General features: G+C 39.8%; 1 protein-coding gene across 1 annotated transcript in view; it reads left to right on the top strand.

The window, feature by feature from the left end:
* The first annotated feature begins 17,436 nt into the window (after nt 1-17,436).
* SLC10A2 (solute carrier family 10 member 2) overlaps nt 17,437-27,527 on the top strand; it is a 22,269-nt gene continuing 12,178 nt past the window's right edge. The window contains exons 1-2 of the mRNA XM_012805035.1: nt 17,437-17,813; nt 24,248-24,366. Coding sequence (XP_012660489.1) covers nt 17,437-17,813; nt 24,248-24,366 — 496 coding nt within the window. The remainder of the gene's footprint in view (nt 17,814-24,247; nt 24,367-27,527) is intronic.

Below are 27,527 nucleotides of genomic sequence, written 5' to 3'. Positions count from 1 at the left end.
AGCCTCTGTTTATAACAATAAAAGATAATAGACTTGGAGGAAACAATAGGCGGAGGTTGAAAGAACTTTAAAGGTTATCTAGTTCACCTACCCTGCTTTAGTACGCTGTGTAGCCCCTCTCCAGACGCAGTTCTGACTTGAGAACGGGTGACTGTACACACAGTAACTCCCAGGAGCTCACAGACTATGTTTCCACCCAAAAATCATCACTGGGACTTCCTGACAAAGAACAAGAAAATTCAGGAGGGACAAATTCAGGGCGGGGGTTGGAAAGCACTCACTTTCCACCTTTCCCACAACAAACAGAGCTTCTGTCTCAGTCCTAACCTTACACCACTTTGCCTTCTAGCAAAATTCTCAGAAATAGAATTTCTGTGCTTGGGGAAGCACACACGGGTGAGCTCATTCCTGGCGAGAACCAGGGATAGAAAATAAATATGATACGAAAGCAAGGGCAGGAAAGGTGTGGGGGTCAGCAGGACAGCACAGAACTCTGATGGAGGGAGGTGGTGTCCCCAAATTGGTCTGCAGCTGAGGAAAAGCCATATGATCAAAGGAGTTTGTCTAAAATTGTTAAAAAAAAAAAAAAAAAAAAAAACCAGTGTAACAGAAATGTTTCCATCTTAGCCATTTTTAAGTGTACAGTAACTACAGCCACACTGGTACACAACAGATCTCAAGAACTTTTCCATCTTGCAAAACAGAAACAGTATACTCACGAACAACTCCCCCTGACCCCTCTTCCCCCAGCCTCTGGCAATCACCTTTCTACTTTCTAAGAGTCTGACTCCTTTAGATATTTCATACCAGTGGAATCACCCAGTATGTGTCCAGTCGTGACTGGCTTAGAATGTCCTCAAGGTTCATCCGTGTTGTAGCGTATGACAGGATTTCTTTCTGTTTTAAGGCTGAATAATATACACACAAAGGGTGCCAGAAACTGCATATACACTTTAAGAAAGGAAAAAAAACTGTATAAAAATTGTAATACTCAAGTCACATTTGACTTCTGCAATTACAACATGACATATTCATCTTTTGTTATTGGTATAGACTATTATAATTTTTTTAGACTATTATAATTTTAATACAGTTTTTTCCTTTCTTAAAGTTTTCATCTGTCCATGGACATTTAGGTTGCTGCCACCTCTTAGAATTGTGAATGATGCTGCACTGAAAATTGGGAATGCAGATATCTCCGAGATCTTGTTTTCAATTCTTCTGTGTGTATGTGCCTGTGTGTGTGTGTGTATATATATATATAGAGAGAGAGAGAGAGTAGTGGGATTGCTGGACTGCATAGTAGTTCTATTTTTCATTTTTTGAAGAACCTCAAGAATTGCTTTGTTTGACCAGATTGCCATGTACCAGTCCTCAAGTATAAACATTAGACAGTATTACTCACACTTAGGAACGGAGGCTACGACAGGTAATGGGCAAATGTACCTGTTCCAATTTACATACAAATCCAGTTTAAGAACAAACCTACAGACTTGTCTCATCTGTAACCTGGGGACCGTTTGTACTCTTTTCCATTGTCTGTTCTTCCATCTCTGACTTCCCAGTAGAGGCTCTTAAAACTGTCCAGGACAGCGGGGACAACAAGCCACCAGCTCCTCCTACACGGATTAGTGCTAATGACTGAGCCAGACTCAGCCTTTCTGTACTGCTTTGTACAGACCTCAAAGATAAAACCCACTCCAGTTATTCTTCACTTAGTACCTTTGGAGCGGGAATAATGTTGATTTTCTCTAATAATTATTTCCCATTTTAGCTTTTAAGACTTTATTCAAGAAAGCCTACCAGTGACACAAGCATAATTTATATTTCAAAGAAATCATCTTCTTCCTTTGAAAAAGAAACTTAGATATTTTTAGAGGGGATAAAAAGTATTATTTTTCTAGACTTGATATGAAACATGTAAATATGTTTATGTGTTTATTAACATATGAACATAATTCATAAAATTAGGTAGTGCCCACCATAAACCTAAGATGAAGGTTATCTTCTGCAAATTAAATTAGTAATGTAAATGTGTGAAGGAAAAGACAGGTTTGTGCAAAAGACTCCTGAAAGAACATTTCTAGGTTAAACCCTCAAAAGCAGAGCCTAGGAGCCAAAAAGACTTAATTAGTAGGATTATTATTCTGAAGAAGGAAGGTATGAACATCAAGGCAATTTTCAGGAAGAAGCAAAAAAATGCTAAAGCCAAGCAAAATAACCCTTCAGTGTTTGTCAAGCATTATTCAGAAGGAAGCAATACTAACTCTGAGACAGAAGCTATGTCCTCGCCAGAGCTTTCTGGAGTTGAGAAATCTGGAAAGCACGGAGGGTTCCCTGGATTTTTCATAACCTGGAAAAAAACAGCCTTCAAGATTACCTCTCTCCCTTTATTCTATACCAACAAGTAGAACTTCAAGTCTGTCTATGGTACCCTGACACCGCAAAGTTATGTGGCTTGAGGCCACCAGAAACACATTTTCACCACTGCAATTAAGAATAGTTTGTAATTATGGTCCAAATAGCAACAGTCATGTGAGCCCACTTAAGGCAGTGATCTTTGGAAAGTTGATAAACTCCCACACTCTCTACCAGCAAACCAGAAGTTAAGACACTCACAGAAAGATCCTATACTGATTCCTGCCACAATGCTTGAGTTATAGAAACCAAAAAAGTGGCCAACTACTTGTAATAAAGATGAACTCTTACAGCAAAAGCAAAAAAAGAAATTAATATCTCTGCCCCACACATAACAAAAATTCAGTATGCATTCCTCAATAATTATCAATGTTAAAAAAACCTTCAGTGAAACAGATGGAATAAATCATAGTAAACATTTAAATATTTACTGAGGCTATAGCAACTTTCCAGACAGTCTAAAATTCCAGAGTAATATATTTCAAGATGGAGATTTGGGGGTTTCTCACCACAACTGAGACACTCTACTCCTTCTGTCAGGTTCTGAGTAACAGAAAAGGGCATTCTGATCAATAACTTCCAAATCAATGAGATTTTCTGTTTGTGGAAATAAGATATGCCATAGGAAAATCAAGCCCATGTGTGAATAAAGTAGGGCGGCTTACAGACTCTTTATAGGAGTTGACACCTATTGATTTTTTTTACATATATTTTGTTGGAATTCAAAAATATTTTTTAGAAAAGCTGACCCACATAGTATCATCAGCTTCAGTCACTCCATAATTAGGTTCAATTAACATATCCCAAATACCAGAGAGGTTGTCAATAGTAAAAATTATTAATTAGATGCATAAAATTAAAATGTTATACTCCATCCCACTGAATTACATATCGTAGTCCTCTTTCTATCACTAATGTTTCTTCTTAGAAACTTTGAGAGTTAAGTTTTCTTGTGGTAATTTGTATTTAAGATAAGTGTAGAGGAAGATTATATAATGTGAAGACAGAACAACCAACTCATAATAAAAGTAAGAAGTGTCCATCCTTATGCCCTCTTTCCTGTCAGTGGCCTGATTGAAATTAGGTGTCCGGGAAGGCATTATCTTTGAGGATGAGAAAAGGGTAGCTTAAAAAGTAGACCTGGAATACTCTTCAAGATATGAAATGGCAACCTCTACTTCCATCAAATAAAGAGAATGGATAAAATAAAATCTAAGTGGAGTCGTACCTACAATATTTAGTGACTATATGAGCATGAAGTAACATACATTGGTAAAATGGTAAAAATAAGAGACAGACAGCCACCAGAAATAAGCCACAGTGTAATTGTGGAGATGGTACTTACGAGTACACACTACCACATTATTTTCAAAACAAAACATGCACATGAATTGCAAACTTCAAATCGACTAATTCACTGCCAGAAATAAATTCGTATATGACTATCAATAAAAAAGGATAAAAAGAAGGTAACACTAAAAAGAAATATTTGATAATTCATCAACATGAAAATACTACTGAAGGTCAACATTTTTGACCACATTCCCATGAGACTAAAAGAGGTGTAAAAACCTTTAAAAAAAAAAAAAAATCTGCTTGAAGATATCAGAGAGCAAATAAGATTTTTTTAAAAGTTACAGAGAAACAAATGGTGAAAGGCATTTTTCTTCAAGATTAGTTCAAGAAATTATGCCTTCCACCATTTGTTTCTCTGTAACTATAGCCCAAGATTATGGGGATAGGGGAGGGGGAGGGGAAGGGAGGGGGGAGGATGGGTGGAGGAAGGGTGATTTGTCACGACCGACCCGTTGGGCTCCTATGGCCCTGGTCTCCGTTAGTTAGCGCAGGAAGGAACCAGCCGAGAGGCAGATTAGAAGTACAAGCTTGTGGAAGGCGGGCTAGCCCTTAGTTTCCGGGTAGCCCTGAGCAACCTCCGCACCAGCCTTTTATTGAAAGGGAATGATACAGGTGAGGGGAGTAATTAACAATGACTACGTGCTGAGGGCACGAGCTCTTCTTCCACAAGGAACTCCTGTGGAGGAATGGCCCAAGGTCCACACCTCAGCTGCAGATCATCTTGCTCTGATGTCATCTGGATCTTGGCGTCTCCTACAGTGATTGGTGGGATCACGCCTATGGTTCATCTTATAAGGGTACATGTGAATCTTTCTAAGTGTAGAATATAAATGTCTTAACACAATAACTAAGAAAATGACATGAAGGCTATGTTAACCACTTTGATGAAAATATTTCAAATTGTATATAAAAAAGCACACTATACCCCATGACTCTATTAATGTACACAGCTATGATTTAATAAAAAAAAATACTAGTTCTTGAAATTCTAGAATAGGAGAGTAAAGAGGATTAGCTGTGCAGTTCACAACTGTTAGGGAATGGAAGCCAATGACTGGAATCTGATTCATGATTTTAAAAATAAGCAAGAACTCAGGGAGACAGAACAATATAACTGAAAGTCAGTAGAGAAAAAAGAAAAAAACACAATGGAATCAGATGCATGATAGTTCCAAATATTGGAAAGTCCATATTTTAAAAGTATGCCTATCGTATTCAAGACAGAACACTAATATTGATAAAGAACTAGACAATCTAAAAATAATGAAAATTCTGGAAATAAAAAGTACAATAACTTAAATCAGAAAGATACAAATCCAATTAGCAGCAGAATGATTATAGCTGAATGAAAAGAGAACTGGTGAACTGGTAGATACACCAGAAGTATAAATTCAAAATAAAGGTTGCAAAAAGTATAGAAAATAGGTAAGAGAGAATAAGCACCTTAAAGACAAAGAAACGACAATAAACCATACAGCTAACTATTCAACGGACACATGGAATTTTGGCACAAAGTGCTAAAATAAATCACCACTAAAATTGAATTTCATACCCAGTTAAAATATCCTGCAAGATTAAAGATCACAAATCATAAATGAAAACATAAAAATAGAGGCAGAGCAAGATGATGAAGTAGAAACATTCACACACCTGTTACTTGTGGTAAAATCATAGAGAAGACTTCTGCCACTTCTAGTTGGAATGTCCTGCCCAGAAACATCACTTCAGGGGCACAGTTAAGCAGTAGGGGACTCCAGGAGCCAAGGAGGAGGTCAGGAGCAGAGGAAGACTGGCACATACATTGAGTGCCTGGGTGCATACAGAGGCTAGCTGGTCCTCTGGTGGACGGCTAGAGATAGGCAAGACCTGTGCGGCAGATTTGCTGCTCACCTGTGCTGCCTTAAGAGCACTTAAGTGAGCAAGTGAACTTGTACCCAGCTGGGACTGAATCACCGGGCAGGGTGGAACTCCCATCAGTTCAACTGCTAACAGGGTGCCTCATTGTGGGAGGGTCACCAGGCAGAAATAGCCCACAGGATCCCAGCGTGTGACCAGCTCTGGAGTACCTGCTGAGCTCAGGTAGTCACATTTGGGGTGAGTTATGCAGCTCCTGCATGCCCAGGAAAGCCTCTTTGTGGACAAGGGGCACTGTTTGTAAGGTTGAGGCTTGCCTCCTAAGGAGTGTGGCAAGAGTTTCAGGCTCCCAATCATGTGGGGCTGAATGCTAGTATGCTAACCAGGCCCTGATTGGAGGCAAATAAATCAGGAAAATGGGCCTGGGTATCCATGGCAACTAGATAGTGGCTTCCTGCCCCCTTCTTTTTTTTTGCAATTTTTTTTTGGCTGGGGCTGGGTTTGAACCCCCTACCTCCAGCATATGGGGCTGGCGCCCTACTCCTTGAGCCACAGGCACCACCACCCCCTTCTTATATAGCAGAATCAGCATGGGTGTTTTTTGGGGTCATAATCCCATAGTGCCCCCTGGTGTCCAGCCATTATTTGTCTTTTTTCCCTTTTTCTTCCTACCTTTTCAGAGCACCATCTGGTGTCCAGGCAATGTATTGCTATATATAATATATATATGTTTTTATTTTGCTTATTTGTTACTTTTATTAATTTTTGTTTTGTTGTATTTTTATTTTTTATTTTTACTTTCTTAAATATCAAGGGTTCCATTTTTGCTGTGGTTTTTCTGTTCCTTTTTTATTTCTTTCATTTCTATTTCTCTCTTTTTCTTACTTTTGTAGATATTTTTCTACTTTTTATCTTTCCCACATAAATTTCTCAAACTAAGATATAGGTTTTTTGTAATTTAGACAATTTTATTTTTAATTTTTCTTATCTATTTTCATTATTGTATGTGTTTTTCTTCTTTGTTCTGTTCTGTTTTGTCCTATTTCATTTTGTATTTTATTTATGGAACAGAACCTCACTCTGTCTGAGTCCTGGGATACAGTGCCACAGGATTAGCCCGACTCAAAGAGGACTTGAGCCCCTGGTCTAGGGCAGGGTTCTTCAAACTTTTTAAACAGGGGACCAGTTCTCTGTCCCTCAGACCTTTGAAGGGCTGGACTGTGGACCCTGGGATGAGTCAGCTGCTAAGCAGAATAGGCAGTGGTGGCAAAAACATCCGGCGGGCTGGATAAATGTCCTAGGCAGGCTGCATGTGGCCTATGGGCCATAGTTTGAGGACGCCTGGTCTAGGGCATCCTAGCTATGGCCATTTGAAGGAATGTATTAGTGGTTCCCCACCATGACACACTGCTGATTTTCTTCTATATTCAGTAGAGGTGGGGTTTTGATTTTTCTCAGGGGTGTATGGAGCCCCTGACCTCAAGGGACCCACCCATGTGACTCCTGAGAGTAGTGAAATTGCAGGTGGGTAAATGTACCATGCGAAACACCACTATTACTCCAATCTTTCTCTTTCTGTCCTTCTTTCCTTTTTTTTTTTCCATTATTTCCTTTTCACCCTTTTTTCTCTTTTCTTTCTTTTCTCCTTTCTATTTTCTCTTCTCTTTTCCCCTATACCAAAAGGCCATGCTAACACCTAAGCAAAGACAGAAAGGAATTTAAAGAGGAGGTGAAAGTGAGAGGAATAAGTAGAGGAAGGAAGTGAAAAAGAAGAAAACACACATGAGGAGGAACCAACAAAAGAATTCTGGCAACATCAAAAACCAGAACAAATTGAACCCACCCCCCTACGCTGACAAGGGATCATAAGGTAGCTACTGCAGAAGAAGATTCCACCTATAAAGAAATTATGGAAATGACATAAAGGCAATTTAGAGTATGGATGGCAAAAACAATGAAGGAAATTGATGGAAAGTAGCAATGACCAAAAGGAAATCCAGAAACTAATCCAAGAAATGAATGAAAAATATGATAAAATTAGAAAGGATATATCAGATCTTAAGGAATTGAAGAAGTCACTCAGGGAATTTAAAGATACAATGGAAACTATCAACAACAGAATAGACCATGAAGAGGAAAGAATCTCAGAGGTAAAGGAGAAGGCTCTTTAGCTAACTCAGGCACTTAAAGAGGTAGAAGAGAGTAAAATCAGAGTGATCTCTTGAGAATTATGTGACACAGAGCATTCAAATATAGAAATCATAGGTATTCCTGAAGAGGAAGAATAACTCCCCAGAGGAATAGAAGCTGTACTAGAGAATATCATAAATGAAAACTTCCCAAGCATTACCAAAGATTCCGCACTCCTTTTAGATGGATATTGAACCCCAGTTCATATCAACACAAACACAGCATCTCCAAGACACATTGTAATGAACTGGCCAAGGACAAAACAAAAGAGAGAATTTTGCAAGCAGCCAGGAGTAAGCACTAACTGTCCTACAGGGCAGATCCATCAGGATGACAGTGAATTTTTCAGCTGAAACTTTTCAAGCCAGAAGAGGGTGGTAATCTACCTTTAAAACTAAGCAAAGGACTGTCATAAAATAAGATGAAAAGAACTCTACCATACTTATCAATTCTCCTAATAAATGTAAATGACTTGAATTACCTATTTAAGAGGTACAGTCTGGCTGGAAAAAAAAAAAAAAAAGCACAAACCATCTGTATGCTGTCCTCAGGAAACACCTAACTTGGAAGGACAAAACAAAACTCAAGGTAAAGTGTTGGAAAATAATATTCCAGGCAAATGGAAAGCAGAAGAAAGGAGGGATTGCAATATTATTTTCTGATACCAGAAGATTTAAAGCAACTACAGGTAAGAAAGATAAAGATGATCACTACATACTGGTCAAGGGAAAAATATGACAAAAGGACATTTCAATTATAAATATTTATGCACCCAACTTAAATGCTCTCAGATTTATGAAAGGAATCCTAAGTGGTATGAACAATATAATATCTTACAATACCATAATAACTGGGACTTTAATACCCCTCTTATATAACTGGACATATTCTCTAAATAGAAACTAAACAAAGAAACAGTGACTTTAATGTGACACTGGAACAAATGGGCTTGATACACATATACAGAACATACCATCCCAAAGCTAATGAGTATATGTTATTCTCGTCAGCCTATGAATCATGCTCCAAAATTGATCATATCCTAGGGCACAAACCAAATCACAACAAAATTAAAAGAATTGAAATTCTATCTTGTATGTTTTCATACTATAAGTCAATAAAGGTGGAACTCAATTCCAACAAAAATTTTCATCCCCACACAAAGGCACGGAAACTAAACAACTAATGCTAAAAGACAGTTGGGTCAAGGAGGAGATAAAGAAAGAAATTATTAGATTCTTTGAACATAATGACAATGATAATTCTTGAAACATAATGAAGCCATAAGCTACCAAAATCTGTACAAATACTGCAAAGGCAGTCCTAAGAGAAATTTATCACATTAGATGCCTACATCCAAAAAACAGAAAGAGAACACATCAACAACCTAATGAAGCATCTCAAGGAAATGGAAAAGGAAGAGCAATCCAATCCCTTGCAGAAGAAATGAAATAACGAAAATTAAATAAGAAATAAACAAAATTGAAAACAAAAGATTCAGAAAAATAATGGAACAAAAATTTGGTTCTTCAAAAGATAAATGAAATAGATATAGATAAACATTGGCCAGATTAACTAGAAACAAAAAATTAAGATCTCTAATAATCTCAATCAGAAATAAAAAGGGAAAAATAACAACAAATGCTACAGAGATATAAGAGATTATCTCTGACTACTATAAAAAAAACTCTATACCCCCAAATTTGACAATGTGGAAGAAATGCACCAATACCTGGAATAACACCATTTCCATAGACCTAACCAGGTAGAAATAGATTTCTTTGAATACACCAATATCAAGTGCAGAAATTAAAGAAACACTAAAAAAGCCCCCCTCGCCCCCCCTACACACACACAAAAGCCCTGGACCTGATGGTTTCACACCAGAATTCTATCAAAGATTCAAGGAATAGTTTGTACCTATGCTACAAAAACTATTCCAAAACTTGAGAAGAAAGGAATCTTCTCTAATATTCTCTCTATGAAGCAAACATCACCCTGATACCAAAACCAGGAAAGGACTCAACTAAAAAGTACAACTGCAGACCATTTCACTAATGAATATTGATGTAAAAATACTCAATAATCCTAGAAAATAGATTATAGCTATAGCAACACATTAAAAAAATTATACATCATGATCAAGTAGGCTTTATCCATGGATGCAAGGTTGGTTTAATATATGCTAATCCATAAATGTAATTCACCACATAAATAGAAGCAAAACCAAAGACCAGATGATCTTCTCAATAGATGCAGAAAAAGCATTTGATAAAATTCAGCATCCTTTTACAAAAATCCAGCATCCTATTTTAAGAAAATAGGCATAGATGGCACATTTCTTAAACTGATGGAAGCCATCTATGACAAATCCACAACCAATATCATTTTGAATGGAGTAAAACTGAAAGCTTTTCCACTTAGAACTGGAACCACACAAGAATATCCACTATTGCCACTACTATTCAACATAGTTCTGCAACTTCTGGTCAACACAATCAGACAAGAGAAAGATCCAAATTATGGCAGAGGAGGTCAAATTCTCCTTTTTTTGCTGATGATATGATCTTATATTTATATTCAACCACAAAATTCCTGGAAGTGATCAAGAAATAGAATAACACCTCAGGGTATGAAATCAGTGTCCAAAAGTCAGTAGCCGTTGTACATGCCAATAACAGTCAAGCTGAGAAGAAAATCAAGGACACAATTACCTTCACAGTAGATTCAAAGAAATTGAAATACCTGAGAATATACCTAACAAAGGAGGTGAAGAGTCTTTACTAAGAGAATTATGAAACTCTAAGAAAAAAAATTGCAGAAGACATTCATAAACAGAGGAATATACCATGATCTCGGCTGGGAAGAATAAAAATTGTTAAAATGTGTGTACTACCCAAACTCATCTACAGAGTTAATGCAATCCCCATTAAAATGCCAACATCATACTTTGAAGAACTGGAAAAAATAGTTCTTCATTGTGCATGGGACCAGAAAAATACCATAAGCCAAGGTAACTCTTAATAATAAAAACAAAGCCAGAGGCATCACTCTCATCAGACTTCAAGTTATACTGCTGGTGGGATTGCAAACTAATATAGCCTGTTTGGAAGGAAGAAAGTAGAATCTTCAAAGAACTCAAAATAGACCTTCTATTTGATCCTACAATGTCATTACAAGGCATCTATCCAGAAGAAAAAAAAGAGCTTTATCATAAGGACATTTGCACGAGATTATTTATTGCAGCTCAATTTATAACGGCCAAGATGTGGAAACAACCCAAGTTCCCATCAACATGTGAATGGATTAATAAATGGTGGCATATGTATACCATGAAATACTATTCAGCTATAAAATAGATGTTGACTTCATTTCTTGTATTAACCTGAATGGAGTTGAAACATGCTCTTCTTAGTTAAAGCATTTGATAAAATTAAGCATCCTTTTACAAATGTAGGCATCTAATGTGATAAATTTCTCTTCCTTTCTGGCTTCCTTTCTTCTCAAGAATGGAAAAGCAAGCATCCAATGTATTCAATACTAATATGAAGCCAGTAGATGAACAATCACAAGAAAAAAACACAATTAAATTCAAGGGTGGGGGGAAGAGAAGAAAGGAGGAGATTAGTCTGCTCCCAACTAATGGGCACAATTAAGGGTATATGGCACATCTTCTGGGGGCGGGACACAACTACAACAGGGACCTTACTTAACAAACACAAACATTATATCCTAACTGTTTGTATCCTCATAGTAATCTGAAATGTAAAAAGAATGTTGCTAGAAGCCCATCCCTACAGAAAATGTTAAGTGTTGTCTTTGGGCAGAAAGAAACCAATCCAAATGGACTCTCAAAAATGTAAAAAAATAATGAAGAGCAACAAAATAAGTATTTGGATAAATGTAATGAATATTGACCTACAGATAAAAATAATGTTTTCTTTTATTTAAGATAGACATAAAACTCACAGCGTACATGGTGTCTGTCAGGAGGGGTTATTTGCCTTATCTGAGAATAAGACAAGACACTTGTGCTTGATAACTAAGGGAGGCATGTTGTAAGTTCGAATGCAACCACTGAAATAATAATAACAGCACCAGTGTTTAAAACTCCCAGTCTACCACATAAGGGAAATGTAATAAAGGAAAATAATAATCCAAAACAAGGCAAGAAAGAAAAAGAGAACATCAAATATATATTGAAACAGGAAAGCATTCAATAAAAATAGATAATAAATCACATTAAATATAAGTGAAAGGAATTTTCAGAATAAATGAACTCTACACTGCTACAAAAAAGACCGTCTTAAATTTAAAGAAATAGGAAGGCTAAAAATAAAAGGATAAGAAAAGATATGATATGCAAGCTCTGGAAGAAATCCACTGTAGTCCTATTTAAAAACCAATAAAATTGACGTTAAGACATAAAGCATTACCAGAGAGAGATGCACGTCTGATTTCCTCTTTACCTGAAAACTCCCCCTTCATGACCTCATTGTATGTTAATCACTTCTTCTAAGACCTTATCTCCAAATAAGGTCCCATTCTACAGTGCTAGGGTTTCGGGCTTCCATATGTGAATTTTGTGAGGACACAATTAACCCATAACAGGAGAAATTCTTGTAACTCACAGAAAACATTTATCTGATTAGCTTGAAAAGAAGAAAAGTAACAGTTTTTGCTAGATTTTAGTTCCTAACAAAAGCCCCCTAGTCTCTGAGGTTTAGGACACGCACTCATATTGCATGTGGCTGCTGTGCCACATGTCTGCTCATTCTAGGAACAGATGAAGGAATAGCTTTTAGCTGGGATCTTCCAGCTCACCATGGCTTAGTTTCTGTTCAGAAGAGGCATACCCATCGGCATTACTTACTCAGCCAAAGCAGTTCCCATAACTCAACACCCACACTTCACAACTGATTATTCCTTCAACAGGGAAGCACACCAAGTCAATTTCAACAGGTGTGGCCCTATGATCCCATTAGAGAGAAGTGGGAAGCAGTTAACTGAGATCAATAACGCAATCGACCACAAAACCAGCTTATGGATGCACAGAAATTTAGTATTCATACACATTCTAAAAACCAAGTAAAAAATCTAAGTGACAAAATCAAGTTTGCAAGAAACATAAGAGATACCAGCAAAACACATGGATTTTCTGCTTTCAGACCATGTGATCCTAATGAACCAGAAAGCATGAAAAAGTCATCTTCTACCAAGAGGATTGGCATGAGTGTTCACATGGAACTGATTAACCAAAATGCTTAATAATAGGTCAGCAGAGCTTAATGTTTTTAGACATTTAGAAAATGTTTAATTGGTTAACAACAGCAACAACAAAGTGACTAAGACATAGAACAGTTAACAGGACCAACCCTTGTTCCTATACAATGATAAAGGTGAACTATCTGTCCACCTCCAGCCTTCCCAGCCCCTAGGCTCAACCCATCACCTCCCACCTCTGCTCCCAGCCTTATTCTCTGGAGACTTTCTTGAAAGTCTAGTGTTACCTACAGCCTTTTTTAGGTTGAGTATGTATTTTTAACAGTCTTTTCTTATCAAATATATTGGACTTGGGTTTTGAGTTTTTCTTCCTGCATGTTGGGGTCTAGCACACTTGTGACCCGGTTCATCTGTGCTCTCCCCTACTTCCGAGGTAATGACTCTCCTGACTTCCAACACCAGAGATGAGGGTTGCCTGTTTTTGTCTGTGCTCTTTTGGGTCTGGCTTTTTTCACCCACCACTGTGGTAGCAGATTATTAATCCTACCTCATGTATAGCAGTCCATTGTGTGATGATGCACAATACATTTGCCTATTCTATCTTGGATGGACGTTTGCATAGTGTCCAGTTTATAGCTATTATGAGTGGAGCTACTATGAACATTCTAATTCATGTTGTTTAGGGAGCTCTATAAGTTTCTTCAGGTTGATAACTAGGACTGGAATCTAGTCCTAGGGTCACAGGACATGTGTAGATTTAGGTTTAATCATTTTCCAAAGTGGGATAGCATGACTTTTAATAAAGATTCACATTCATTCCTAAAGGTTTTAACATGGATTTTCAGAAGTAGCAAACCTTGAATCTTAGCTCTTCTGAATCCAAACCTAGTACTTTTCCATCCAGTAAATTCCATATCCTTCTATCCCATTTTCCTCTCCTCAATACTATACTGACTTTCTCCTTTGATTCATCCTCACAAACACATAGCTAGTCATTAGTGGGTCATTCTCCCCATGGTTTTTGTTTGTTTGCTTCAAAGAGGTCAGTGGTGACTTCAGATAACTCCAATGATGATACTTTAAAGTTGCAAAGAAAACCAGTTTGTAGGAAGAGCTGGAAAGAAGAGAGAGGGAGATAATCTCAGTCACAGGTAGGTGCCCAAGAGAATCACTCAAGTCCCAGAAGGCCAGGTGATCTGAATAGAGCTGTCCCTGATGAAACACAACAGAAAATAGAAAGCTGATCTTTCATCACATGAACTCCAGGGCAGACATGCTGAAAAGCTGTTAAATCCTGGCTTCTCCAAAATGATACATGGGACCCAAAGGGAAGCCTCAGAAGTCAAATTAAACCATGATCCTCCACATCTCCACCCACAAGGCCAGGAATCTGTTGCTGGTTTCTGTATGTGAGCCAGTGCTTAACGAAACAGAGCAGGAAAGATTAAGAAAGATGACAATGAAAACCAAACCCCAGCCTCCTGACTACCCTCAGGTGTGCCTCTGTTCCCCAATTCTGCATTGTAATCACAGAGAGTTGTTTTTATATATTTAGATACTTTGAATGTCTAGATTTGAATGTAGTTGACTTGCAATGCCTAGATGTGAATGTAGTTGAAGTTAAGGGTACTAATTAATTGTGAATCACTCCAATACTTGAATATAAAACCTCTCCAGCCTAATGTGCAAATTTATGTAAAAACAATGTGAAAATTAGAAATGCATTGGCACATTTTTTTTAAACAGAATTGTAGCACTCTGTCTAGTCAAACAGACTGCTCATTTGCAAGTTGTCTATATGCAAAGCATTCTGCCCCTGGGAGTCTAAAATCTCCTTAGCAAGTCATCTGAAATTTGAGAAGAGCTTTGTTCTGAACCTGCTTTCTTCTCTCTTCACTTTTTCTTCTCTGCTTCCCGCATTGTGGACTAAAAGCCTACCTATGGATTACACCTGGTTACACTTGGCCAACCCAGCCACAGGCAAGGCCCCAAACACAGGTTCCCCTGGGAAACCCATCTGAGTTCAAAGGAGGATGTCTAAATAAGCTGTTGTTGAGCCCTGTGCATTAGCCTTGCACTGTAGCCTTTCAAATTTAAGAGAAATTTCAAAATCCAAATCCTTCCAATCTGTAGGACTCAGACTTCCCTTTGCACATCAGACCTGGTGAAGTAAAGAGGCTATTTGCTGTTAGATCCTAGGTTAGTAGCTTTCTGCATTTAACTTCCTGTTTGAAGAGAAAGCAGAGAGGAGAGAGTAAATTTATCTGCACATGCGCTGCCTCAAATAGAATAGCACTTGGGGAGAAGAGCCGCAGGTGCTGGGGGCAGCAGCAGGGGGCGCATGGGGCTCACTGCCCCAATGGGCTCACTCCTGACGAAAGTAGGCCAGAGGTCAGTCCCAGATGCTTGGAGAGGCCAACAGGGAAGGGCCAAGTCATGACACACCCAGAGTGGAAGGAGAGGCCTCTCTGGGAATCACCTAGCTTATCACTTAACCCTTGGGGTTATGGAGGAGATGCCAGAGATGAGAGAATTTTCCAGGAATTGCCAGGCAGCCAGGCCAGAGCTAATGGCAGCCCATTAGCCCCTCCTCAAAAGGCCAGATGGTGGGACCAAACCCCTGAAGAGGTGCTCTCCTGGACAGAGCATCAAAAATCACTGTCAGCTGGTAAAAAATTGGCTCAGATTTTTCCCAATGGCTCAATCCCAGATGAAAGGGACTTCACCCCCTGGCCCCTGAAGCTGGGGCATTTGACTGTCTTTACTCCACTGTCTGGAGATCACCACACTGGCCATGGCTTGCGTTGACTCAAGTTATGAAAAAATTAATTTTCCCATATCGAGTTACTCTGCAAACGCTGTGTTCTGTTGTGACCAGTAAGTTCCGTTGTTGCCAGTTTAGGTATGGTTGTTGTCACCCTGATATTCCAAGCCCTTGACATTCAAAGTGTGATCCCACATCAGTGTCATCACCACTGGCTGTGAGCTTGCTAGAAAGAAAATCTCGTCCTAAATTTCCAGGATCATTTTAGCAAGCCTCCCAAGGGATTTGTGGGCACACTCGGTTTTGAGAAGCTCTGTTCTAAGCTATTGCTCCAAATCCCCCCATGCCAAACTGACCCTGTTCTGACCATAGTTACAGGGTTGAATTCTGGCATTTCCAGTAGCCAGCTAGGGAACCTTGAATAAAGCTCTTGATTTCCTCAGCTCTTAAGTCCTCATCTATAAAATGGTGAATCCTGCTTAATTTAAGATGATTAAATTGAAGAAAAAACTAGAATGCGTTTTTTCACAAATTGTGAATCATGATAGAAATACTTAATATTGGTCCTAGGCTGTGTCCTGACGCAATAATTGGGTTCTAAACTCCTGGAAACAGGATTATCTCTCTTTTACCTCTTTTGTTATCTTCCCTAAACATGCAATGCCGTGGTGTTCTGCCCATAATGAGGTTGACTATTTATCATTTATAAAAATCTCCCTTGGAATCTCCTCTGCCACTTAAAAAAAAAAAATTCTGATTTCAATTCTCTCCAAGCTCAAAGAAATCCTGTCACTTTGACCTAATCCTCTGAGGTTCATCCCTCTAAATAATTGTATTGTCTCTATCTATAAAGCACTTAGTTACTATGGCAACGCATACATAATTGCATGTGTAAGTAATTGAGGGTAGCTGTACAAGTCAGACTCCTTTCCAGCAGAAATCACGGACAGCATTCTATCCTCCTGAACATTACTCCACTATAGGTTTGCACTAAGTCCCTACAAGTTTCCTAAACTTATCTATACTTTATGATCACTGTAGAGCAATATGAGGGAACAGCCTGGATACAGTGGGAAAATTCTTGGGAGAAGAAATTGGAGATCTGGATTCCAGTTCAGAGCCTGACACATAATTTGCAATACAGGGGCACTCTTTTTAGAGCCCCAATCCCTTCTCCTTAAAGGGAGGTGGGGGAGTAATATGCTGTCCTCTGGGTAGATCCCTACAATGTTCTGTAATACTCAGAATTGATCTGAAGTGTCACTTAACTGAAATTGTTCAGCAAACCTTCCTGGCATTAAACATTAACATGGTTCTTTTTATGTGGCACGGTTCATTTTCATGCCAATAAATGATTAATTATAACTCTCTGTCTGGACCAATAATTTTGCTGAGCTTTTATGATTCACAATTTGTACTGTGTTGTAATGTTACCCCTCGAACCTGACATACTGGCATTTATTGGTTTTTATTGCTTCTCTAAAGGTAGCATTTGAAAGAGGCACCAAGTGACACATGTCTAGGAAGGGTTTAAAAGTGTGACATGGCTGAAGCGAGCATTACTTACCTTGACTGGTGGCAGCGCCGGGATCCAGGGACCAGTGCTTCTGTCCTGAGCAGCGGGGCCAGCAATGAATAACTCAACAGGCTGTTTGGCCCATGCAACTGTTTGCAATGGGACATCTTGTGTGGTCCAGGCCAGCAATTCCAATTCTATTCTCAGTGTGGTCATGAGCACCGTGCTGACCATCCTGCTGGCCTTGGTGATGTTCTCCATGGGATGCAATGTCGAATTCCCGAAATTCCTGGGGCACATCAAGCGGCCGTGGGGCATCTTTGTCGGCATCCTCTGTCAGTTTGGAATCATGCCCCTCACGGGATTTGTCCTGTCGGTGGCCTTTAACATCCTCCCTGTCCAGGCTGTGGTGGTCCTCATCATGGGCTGCTGCCCTGGGGGGACTGCCTCCAATATCCTGGCCTACTGGGCAGATGGTGACATGGACCTCAGGTAAGAGATTTACTCCCTCTAACTACTAAGGTCGTGCCAGTTCATCTTTTCAGATGAACTGAAATTGGCATTCAGAATGCCCATCTGACCTGTTGTTGATCTAAATTATGACCAAGTTTTAAACAAGAGAGAATAAGTGCATTCTCAAGCCTTTGGGCACAGCTGCTTGGCTACTGGAATTTGGGGGTTACATTTTGTTAGTTCATGTTTGTATTTTTCAATCTGACTCAGTTAACAGGGTGCTACATAATTGGTGTCCATCTCTGAGAAAAAATTCAAAGTTTTATAAAAAAGAAATCTTTTCCAACACACATGCTGCAGCTGAGGAAGTTTATCCTGTTGGTATCAGAAAAAAAAAAAAAAAAAAACCACTGTCTTTGTAATAATGAGGAGCTCTGGGTGCAATCATGAAATCAAACCATTCATCAAAACGCTAGAAACTGTGGGGGACAGTGGTGAACTCTACCAAATCCAGGCAGTTCTTTGGGCAAACTTTTTCTTGGTATAAAACCTAAGGAAGAATTCATAAAAATTCATAAATGTGCTTTACCTCTACTGGCATTAAAAGAAAAAAGAAAGCCTACAGCAGCTTTTTTAAAAATTATGCTTACCTTACTAGAAAATAAACAGAAAATGGTTTCTCTGCTTCCCACAGAGTAATCTAAATTGCAGTGTGTGCCCAATTCATCTTGTGCCAGTCTGAACTAGCACTTGGGGGCAGGGGGAACTAATAGAAATAAGAAACAGCATTAATGTGACTACACCAAGAATTTTAATGCTGGAAGTTGAATAGGCAATGTCTTCTTCCTTACCTCACAGTTCCTCATCCCCTGTGAAAAGTGTGCATTTCCGCAAACCGTCCAGGTGTTAATGTAACATGTGTTTATTGCCCGCTGTACAGTAGGCGATCAGCTCTGTTAATCCCCAGCTAACAAACACAGACGAGAGAAGGACAGAGTGAAAAATGCAACCACCGGATTGATCCAGCACCTAGTGAGCAATTAGAAACCTGCTGTCTTGTCTCAACTGGAGCTGATCTCTCCAGAAGCTTTAGAAAAGTCACACAAACCACATACTTCCACACTGTGTAACTGTCACGTAAGAAAATGCACTATCCACCTTGCAATAGAGTTATTTCAAGATAAGTTCTATAAAAGAACAAAGGATGCAGTGCTGCTCAGATTTAGTTAATCTGTGAACCGCAATAGAGCAATAAGGTCCTTTTAGACTTCAAGTTAGTTTGTCCTGGACACAGGTACACAGAAGTGAGAATTCTACACACCAACACCTATTAAAGGAAATGAACTAAAAAGCACTAGGCTTTGACCTTGGCTAAGCAGCTCATACATAATACCTGTAGCTTTTTTTTTTTCTTTTTTTTTGAGACAGAGCCTCAAGCTGTCCCCCTGGGTAGAGTGTCATGGCCTCACAGCTCACAGCAACCTCCAACTCCTGGGCTCAAGCGAGTCTCCTGGCTTCAGCCTCCCAAGTAGCTGGGACCACAGGCACCCACCACAATGCCTGGCTATTTTTTGGTTGCAGCCATCATTGTTGTTTGGCGGGCCTGGGCTGGATTCGAACCCGCCACCTTAGGTGTATGTGGCTGGCGCCTTAGCCACTTGAGCCACAGGTGCCGAGCCATACCTGTAGCTTTTTAACAATATGAAAGAATCTTGCACCTCAACACAATGCCACCCATGTAAGACTTTTAGTAAGATAGCAAAAGCGTGTGTCATGCGGGGTTGTTTGGCGGTTGCAATGGATTCTCTACTGTGGGCTAATGTGGGAAGACCTATTCTAAAAGTTTCCAGTCACATCTTGCTGTGGTTTGAAGGAAATCCTAGTTCTCTTAAAACAAGAGCTGAGTTTGTAATCCTGTCTACCTAATATAAGAATTCATGTAAATTATTTTAGTAAAAAATGAGCAATCAGAACCGTAAGTAGAATATGAAACCTCAGCTGAATCTGTGTAAATGAATCTGTCGGCAAGTCAGAATAAGCTCGAAATGACTGGGGAGCGACCGCTCTTATCCAGAACCCAAGACCCAGGGAAACACTATACACACCAAATAAATTCCACTTAATCTTGTCAATGCTCCTCACTCGGAGCCTACTTAACTTTCCTCACTCTAAGACTCTGTTGGGCTATTTCCCAACATACAGATGATTAGAAATAAGAAGTGGGGGAGGACGCAGAGTGTTAGGAAGGCAAGGCCGAGGCCCACAGGAGCAAGAGGAACCACAAAGTGCCACAGAGAAAGGCAACTGACAACACACAGCAGTCCTGGCACCTCTGCTTCTGGGGACGAGCAGCCCTGTGGGCACAAAAGACATCACCGCACTGTAGCAAGTGAATGATGATAATTATTCACAATGGGCCTTAAATTTGCTGCTATGGAAGATGATGATGTTATGTATTATCTACTTTGGAGGAAAAAGTGCTACCCCAAAACTTCAGTCATGGGGTAACAGTTTTCCAAAACTTTTTATTTCTCTGGAGTATTTGATAAAGTCTTATGGTAGCTTCCTTAGACCCAATCCTATCCGACATTTATACTTCCCATTCTACACTCTTGGAATTTTGCCTTCTCCATTTCCAACTGAACTCCAGCGATGGCAGTCAAGACGTCATCATTATATGAACAGGTGCCTTCACTCCTGGAGCTAATAACACACAACGCCAGCAAAGCAGTTCCACCGGGCTTTAACTTTCCTGATGTTGTTTTTGGGAGAAGAAGCCAAAACTTTCCCCCCATACCCTTTACTTCTGAAGCTGGGAAGCCATTGCATTTTGCAATCTCTAGTGACTTAAAAAAATGTCCAGTTATCCCTGCTGGGTGAAATACAGCTAGTGATATTTCAGCTCCTTCTCTGACTACCCCCTGGCCTGGAAAGCTGTTTGTGAATCTGACTGATCAGTGCACAGATATTTTCACTGTGTTATAGGTGGGCCATGGGCATGACATGCACAAAAAGTGAGAAAGAAAGGAAAGTGATTTTCCAGGTGAATCTGGGGGTGGCCAAGGCCCGTGGTTCAGAGGACAGAGAAACCTGCTACCTCCTCTGTGTCTGCTTTTCCCCAGATATCTGGCGTCTTCATCTTTAGCCAAGGCCTCAGCCGCATCATGCGAGGATGTCTTCTCGTCCTCCTTTCTTGGCCTTGTCCTTCAGAGAATCCCTTCCTCTGCCTTCTTCCCCCAGTTTCCCCCAGTTGCCTTACTTCCCACATTCCTTTTTGTTATTTTGTAGATCTCCGTATTACGCATTCTCCTGACACATCCTTTGTTCTTTGGCCACATATTACTACGTTTTTCAGTTTCCAGTTTGGTGTTCACTGATACTTTAGTTACTCAAGATCACCGACCTTCTGGCTTATCAAAAATTCAAAGTAACCCCTTCTATTTCACCCACATAAAAGTCCATCTCCTTTGTACTCTTGGAGAACTAAACCCACACCATTGATTTTTTCTTTCCATTATTCTGCTGCACAGTGACCCAATTTTGTTTCTCTTGTGTAGCATTCCTTTTGGTTTTACTATACACACGTGATATTTAAAGACTAGTATGTACCATGCACTGTGCTAAGGATTCAAAATGCATTGATGTATTTCATCCTCCAAAGAGTCCTCTGAGGTCAGTACTCTTATTTTCTGCATTTGACATATGACAGAATTAAGGTTCATAACTTTGGCCAAGGTCATTGTGCATGTCAGAGGCAGATCTGGAATCCAAGCTGGATGATTACTGCCTGTTGTCATTCTCCAGTTTTTAGCCCAACCTATTATACACATCTTTTGATACCTTGAACTTGGTATTTCACTTCTAATATGATGACAATCTCATGCACTTGCATCACGGAGTCACTGAATTCTCAACATTCATTAATTTTTATTTGTCCTTTCTTTTATTTCTATACACACAAATTCTTCCTGTAAGTTAATAGAGCTAAAGCCAAGAATTAAAGCCAAGAGATGTTTTATTTTCTTACACATTAGTATTTTCTCTTATGCCAATATAAATTCGTGATAGTATTTTTATTTTATTTTTGGTATTTATTCCTTTCGTAGACCTTCAAATTTTTATGTAAGATAATTTTTTTTGCTATGTTATTTCCCTATATTGTCCCCTGAAATTCTTTCTCTGTGAGTTGAGATAGGTAAGCTCTCGTTTTGAGAGGTTTGGCTTTGTTCTCGTATTAGTTCAAATACCATCAGCTCCAGCCACCTCACAGCTGACCTCACCACCAGGATGGCCACTCAGTCTCAGCCAGGGCCTTCTCCAACACCTGCTCTGTCCTGCCTCACTGTTCTTCAGAAGCTTCTCTCACCAAACTCAAAACCATGAGACAGCCTCAAAAATTGCCTTAGCAATAATTCAGGATTGAAGCTTCCCAAAGAAATTAGAAAGAAAAACAAGGAAAGAAGCAGATTTTTGTCTAAATGTTTTTCTCACAATTAAAAAAATAATTCTCAGCTTTCTCTTTGCTATGATTCAGGTAACAAATTCTCCCCCACTGTACTCCCACCAACTCTAGAAAACATACTGGATGCACAGGAATAAAGGTGCTTTGATTAGGGGGACAATTTTAAATACATTCAATACATACATTGAAAAAAAGAAAATTAAAATAAAAAGAACAGTGAGGGAGGGGAAGAAGAAAGAGAGGGGGATAAAATCACCTTCAACTCCGGTAATTTACATATAAGTAGGGCAAAGTGCTATTAATAACAAATTCACCTATTTTTCTGATGTAGGACTCTGCCTTAACACCCTATTTTGTATCTAAATTAAGTTAACCTGTGACCAGAATAGATTGAACTCGTTAGTGCTTTAAATACATCACTAGCATTGGTTATTTTTATACTATTTTAGTTCTACTAAAACAAGTCTTTTTATCTAAATTCTTTAAATCCATTTTAAGTGCAGTCATTCCTGGTTAAGATAATATTACCCAAGTTACCCCCCTGACAGACTTTGCCCCACCCTTTATTATGCCAAAACTGTGCAAATGTATCTAAATGCATTGAAAAGAAATTTCTCAGGAGCTTTCTACTGTGGTTCCCCCACCTCTGCTGCTGGGGGTTCTGTTCCCCTCTTTTGCTTATCAATCTTTCTATCAATCTTCCTATCAGTAAACTCCGCCCTGTCATTTAAAAAAGGAAAAGAAATTGTTCCCCTCTAGCTACTTTCCTTAGCCACGGCAGGAAAGGCAGCAGGTAGCAGGCAGCATTGTTTTGTGCTTGCTTTAGGGGACAGGTGCTACAAATACTCAGCATTTTCCTTCAAGGATGCACATAATACCCTTCAGAAATTGCCCTGCTGACAGAATCAATGCTACAGTTATTGAGGAAAGAGGCTTCAGAAAAAATGCTCTAAATTTTCTGATTCTATTTTTTGAAACACAAAATATACAAACTTATGATTATATAAATAGTAATAATAACTAATTCTTAATGAATGCCTTGCATTGTTCTATGTATTAGACACCATTTGCTAATTTGATCCTGATAGTCTCTGTGGTAAGGATGATCATGATCTTCATTTTAGACAAGAAAACTAATAAGCAGAAGTCAAGGAAATTGGCCTAAGCAGAAGTCAAGGAAATTGGCCCAAATCACACACTACGAGGCACCACCTGCTTCCAACCCAGACAGAGTGCGCTGTAGAGCCCGGGCACCAAGGACGAGAATGTGCCCCCTTGGTACAAGTACATTTAAGGGGACCAGGAAGACTCTCTGCCCCCAAATCACTCTTCCATCCACTGTCATAATACAGAATTGCATCATTTGGTATAAATTCCTCCACCTCAAAAGCCAAAATCCACTTACTTAGCCAGACCCACCTACTAAAATAGAAATGCCTTCAGCCAGAAGGACACCAGATCCTGGTATATTGCAAGTGGCTTATTCAGCCCAAGGGATCTGAGCCTGCATTGCCTGAGGTTTGTTAAGACAGCGAGGTCTTCTTTCTGCAACCCATGGCCACTTGTGCAGTATTTCTCCGGCTTCATGGAAAGCCACAAGGCCTCTTCCCCCAGACACACACTCCTTCCCCGGGCCCCAGGAGGCCGTCTCATACCAGAAGGTCAGACACCAGAGGCCCCTGGTCTTGGCTGGTGGAAGTGTGTCTGCAGTTCTCTGAGGGGATGTTTGAAAGGCAGCACATCTAGGCACCCTGTACCTTGGTTAATAAGGAGTTTAAACCACCATCGCATATCTTCTCTGACCCTTGAGAACAGGTGGGGCAGATAGTGTAAGGCAAAGTAGAAAGACACCAAATACGACCCGTTTTTCCCAAGGCCAGGCCGTGCATGAACATGGGCACGCGTATATTTCCGTCCCTCGTGCTGGATGAGGCTACTGGTTGGGACAGGCTCTAGCACCGAATTGAAAATGAAACCCAGATGGACGTGTCAACGGCCCGTTTCCTTTCAGTGTCAGCATGACCACGTGTTCCACACTGCTCGCCCTGGGAATGATGCCACTGTGCCTTCTTATCTACACCAAAATGTGGGTCGACTCTGGGTCCATCATAATCCCCTACGACAGCATAGGTAAGTCGTTCCTCTGCAAGGTGGTTTAGCATTATCCTCGAACTCTCTGCTTCTCCCCTGCTAGGTTCTCGGACCAGGCTCTTAGCCAGTCATGAGAGTGGCAGGTTTTGCCCTATTCAAATTTTGTTATAAAATCACTCCTGCATTTAGATGAGCATTGGCAAATTGTAAATTCCCAAAACTTGGCCCCCAAGGGAAAATCCCCTTTTTCTTCAGTTCAGATCACCTGGGAGAGCAACTGCCCCCACCATCAGCCTAAAGTCAGGAGGCTTAAGGTACTGGTTAACCCAGAGTGGAGCTAGTTCATGGCCATGGGAGTTTGCATCTCAAATTGAAGGGGAAAAAAATATATGCATGAGTATATATATGTACATGTCTGTATAGGTGCTTACATGCATATACCTATATTAAGGTGACCAGATTTTAACATTGGTAAAGCGGGACACCATTGACCAGGGTGAGGGGAGTGGGGGGGTAGGGGGGTGGTTCTTAATTAAAAATTTGGTCTATATGGAGCAACAAAAATTTTCATAGAATGCAAAAATAGTATTGTAATATATATCTTTTTAATTTCAACATAAGTACAACATACAAATATAATACATTAAAAAAATTATGTATAGGGCGGCGCCTGTGGCTCAAAGGAGTAGGGCGCCCGTCCACCTGAGCATCCTTGCCTAGGAGGGGAGTAGGGAGTTTACATTAGCCTTTTCATTTCCAAATGAAGTTACATTAACCTCTTCATTCCCAAATGGAGTTACATTAGCCTTTTCAGCAGCCAAAAACTGGATATTCCCTTCCTGTTGTCCCACTATTCCCTAGCTTGTCATGCATTCTTTCCAAAAATTGGAACTTTCTTAAAATGCCGCGGGACAAATTTTTCAAAATCGGGACTGTCCGGCCAAAAGCGGGATGTCTGGTCACCTTAACCTATATACGTGTGTGTATACATATATATAGAAAGACACCAAATACGGCTCATTTTTCCCAAGGCCAGGCCGTGCATGAACATGGGCAAGCGTATATTTCCGTCCCTCGTGCTGGATGAGGCTACTGGTTCACACATACACACACATACACACACATTCCTGCAGCAATTTCAAAACAGAGCACCTGGTACATGATTGTGTCACAATAAGTAACTACCAGATAAAAACATAGTTTGTGACACTCAACTGTGAAGCATCTCTTGATTTAAAAGTTGACTCAATGGTACGATCTATATGTCATGCTCCAGAAGTCAAATTTGCTAGTTTTGATTCTGTCTCCACTTATTTCAACTCCTAGACATTCACCCCATCCCAAAGGAGCTTGTTTTCTGTTTCTGGGAAAACAAATGGTAATGGGACATTAAGTCATTGGCATAACACTAGGCTGAGAGTTCAGAGAAGGACAAGATAGTTCCTGGCTTCCCAAAAGTAGGCATTTCCTACTGAAATATCGTAAACAGATGTCAGTACCAACAAACAGGCACATTATACACTAAGGGTATTTTATTCCACTCACCTTAGAAATAAATCCCAATGATTGACCTCAGAAAGTTGTGAATTTTTCACTTTGGGGTGGGAGGCTGGACTAAAATTTCTTTCATTTCCTAGAAAGATTGTTTCTGTGGTTAAATGAGATTGGGGGTGTATATAACTGAGGTAGAGAAGATTTTGTGTACACTGGTTGGGAATGATCTGTAAGGCAATGCTGTATTTGCAGATAGTCTTTTCTCTCTTCTCTATCCCTTACTCCTACCATGACCATTAAAGAAAGAAAAGAAAAAAGAAAAATGGTCCTCTTCAACATTCCCTATTTATTATGATCTTTTTTTCTGTACAAGATTCTTCTACTGACCACTGGGGAGCTCCTTCAAATCAGACATAATCTAAAACCAGGTTTTAGAGTGACCCTCCATGGCCACCTGCCTATGCCTCATACTGTTTAACTCTCTGGCTACTCTCTGTGTTCACCTTCCTTAGAGCTAAAAAGTGAAGTTAATTTCAATGGTGAACATTCTAGGCCTCTCAAAGAACCTGCCTGCTGAGTGAGGAGTTTTGATTCCACATTACTCACTGTATAATAAAATGATTTAACCCTTAAAATATTCTCCTCTTGACATTTATTTCCTTCTGTAAAATGCCCCTATAAGAATTTTTTTAAGTAATTCTAACTATAGTGGGAATGACTTATACTATGCCTTTTAATGTGAATAAATTTTGAAACAAGAGAGGCAAAAATGAGAAATCAGTTGAGGGAAAGATATCATTTAAAAAAGATCAAGAGTGAAAGGAACATAAAAGGAAGAAAATAGAAGAGAAAAATACAAAAGAAAAGGGAAATAAGAAAGAAGAGTTTAAAACAAAGATATTAACTGTGCTTGTTCAGCATAATGTTTGCCCAGGACAATTCTCCAAGTTAACAATTTTGCTTTTGGTTTTTCTAGTTTTTTTTTTTTCTAGTTCTTTTCTAGTTCTTTCTAATGTAGTAGAAAACAAATGAGCTGACTGGTCCACAAGATGTTATCACCACTTTATAAATGAGGAAAGTGAGGCTCAGGGTAATTGTTTAATGTGCCCAAGATCACCGGGGAGCTGGAAATAGCCCACAGGTCTGCTTGCCACTACTCTGCAGGCAGGCATTGAGCTGGGTGCAGCTGCCACACATGCTCATCTCAGGCCGGCGATTCAGTAAACACTGGCTGAGCCCCTCCAATGCCAACTAGATGGGGAGGAGGTGGACAGGCACAACTGACACCCTAAAAAAGACTCGCAGCAAGTTGTCCTCTCCTGTCTCTGCCATGAGTGAGAAAGGCTCACACCAAGAACTATAGATTCATTTCAGCATTTAATTCTCACAATCCTTACTGTGAGGAAGACGTAAGTCTACCCATTTTACACTTGAAGAAACCAAAGCACAGAGGGCTCCAGTGATTGTCACAGTTCCCATGGTCTGTGAATAGACAATGGGCTCCACACTGAATCTGTCTCACACCCAGTGTCCCCAAGTGCACCTAGTCACCACTCTCTCTCATTCTCATTCCCCCACCACATGCACCCAGTCACCACTCCCTCTCATTCTCAATCCCCCCCAATGTGCACCCAGTCACCTCTCTCCCTCATTCTCATTCCCCCCCCACATGCACCCAGTCACCTCTCTCTCTCATTCTCATTCCC

Source organism: Otolemur garnettii, unplaced genomic scaffold, assembly GCF_000181295.1.
Source record: "Otolemur garnettii isolate 467f Iridium unplaced genomic scaffold, OtoGar3 scaffold00034, whole genome shotgun sequence".
NCBI classification, from domain to species: domain Eukaryota; kingdom Metazoa; phylum Chordata; class Mammalia; order Primates; family Galagidae; genus Otolemur; species Otolemur garnettii.
This window is presented reverse-complemented; position numbering and strand designations above follow the sequence as displayed.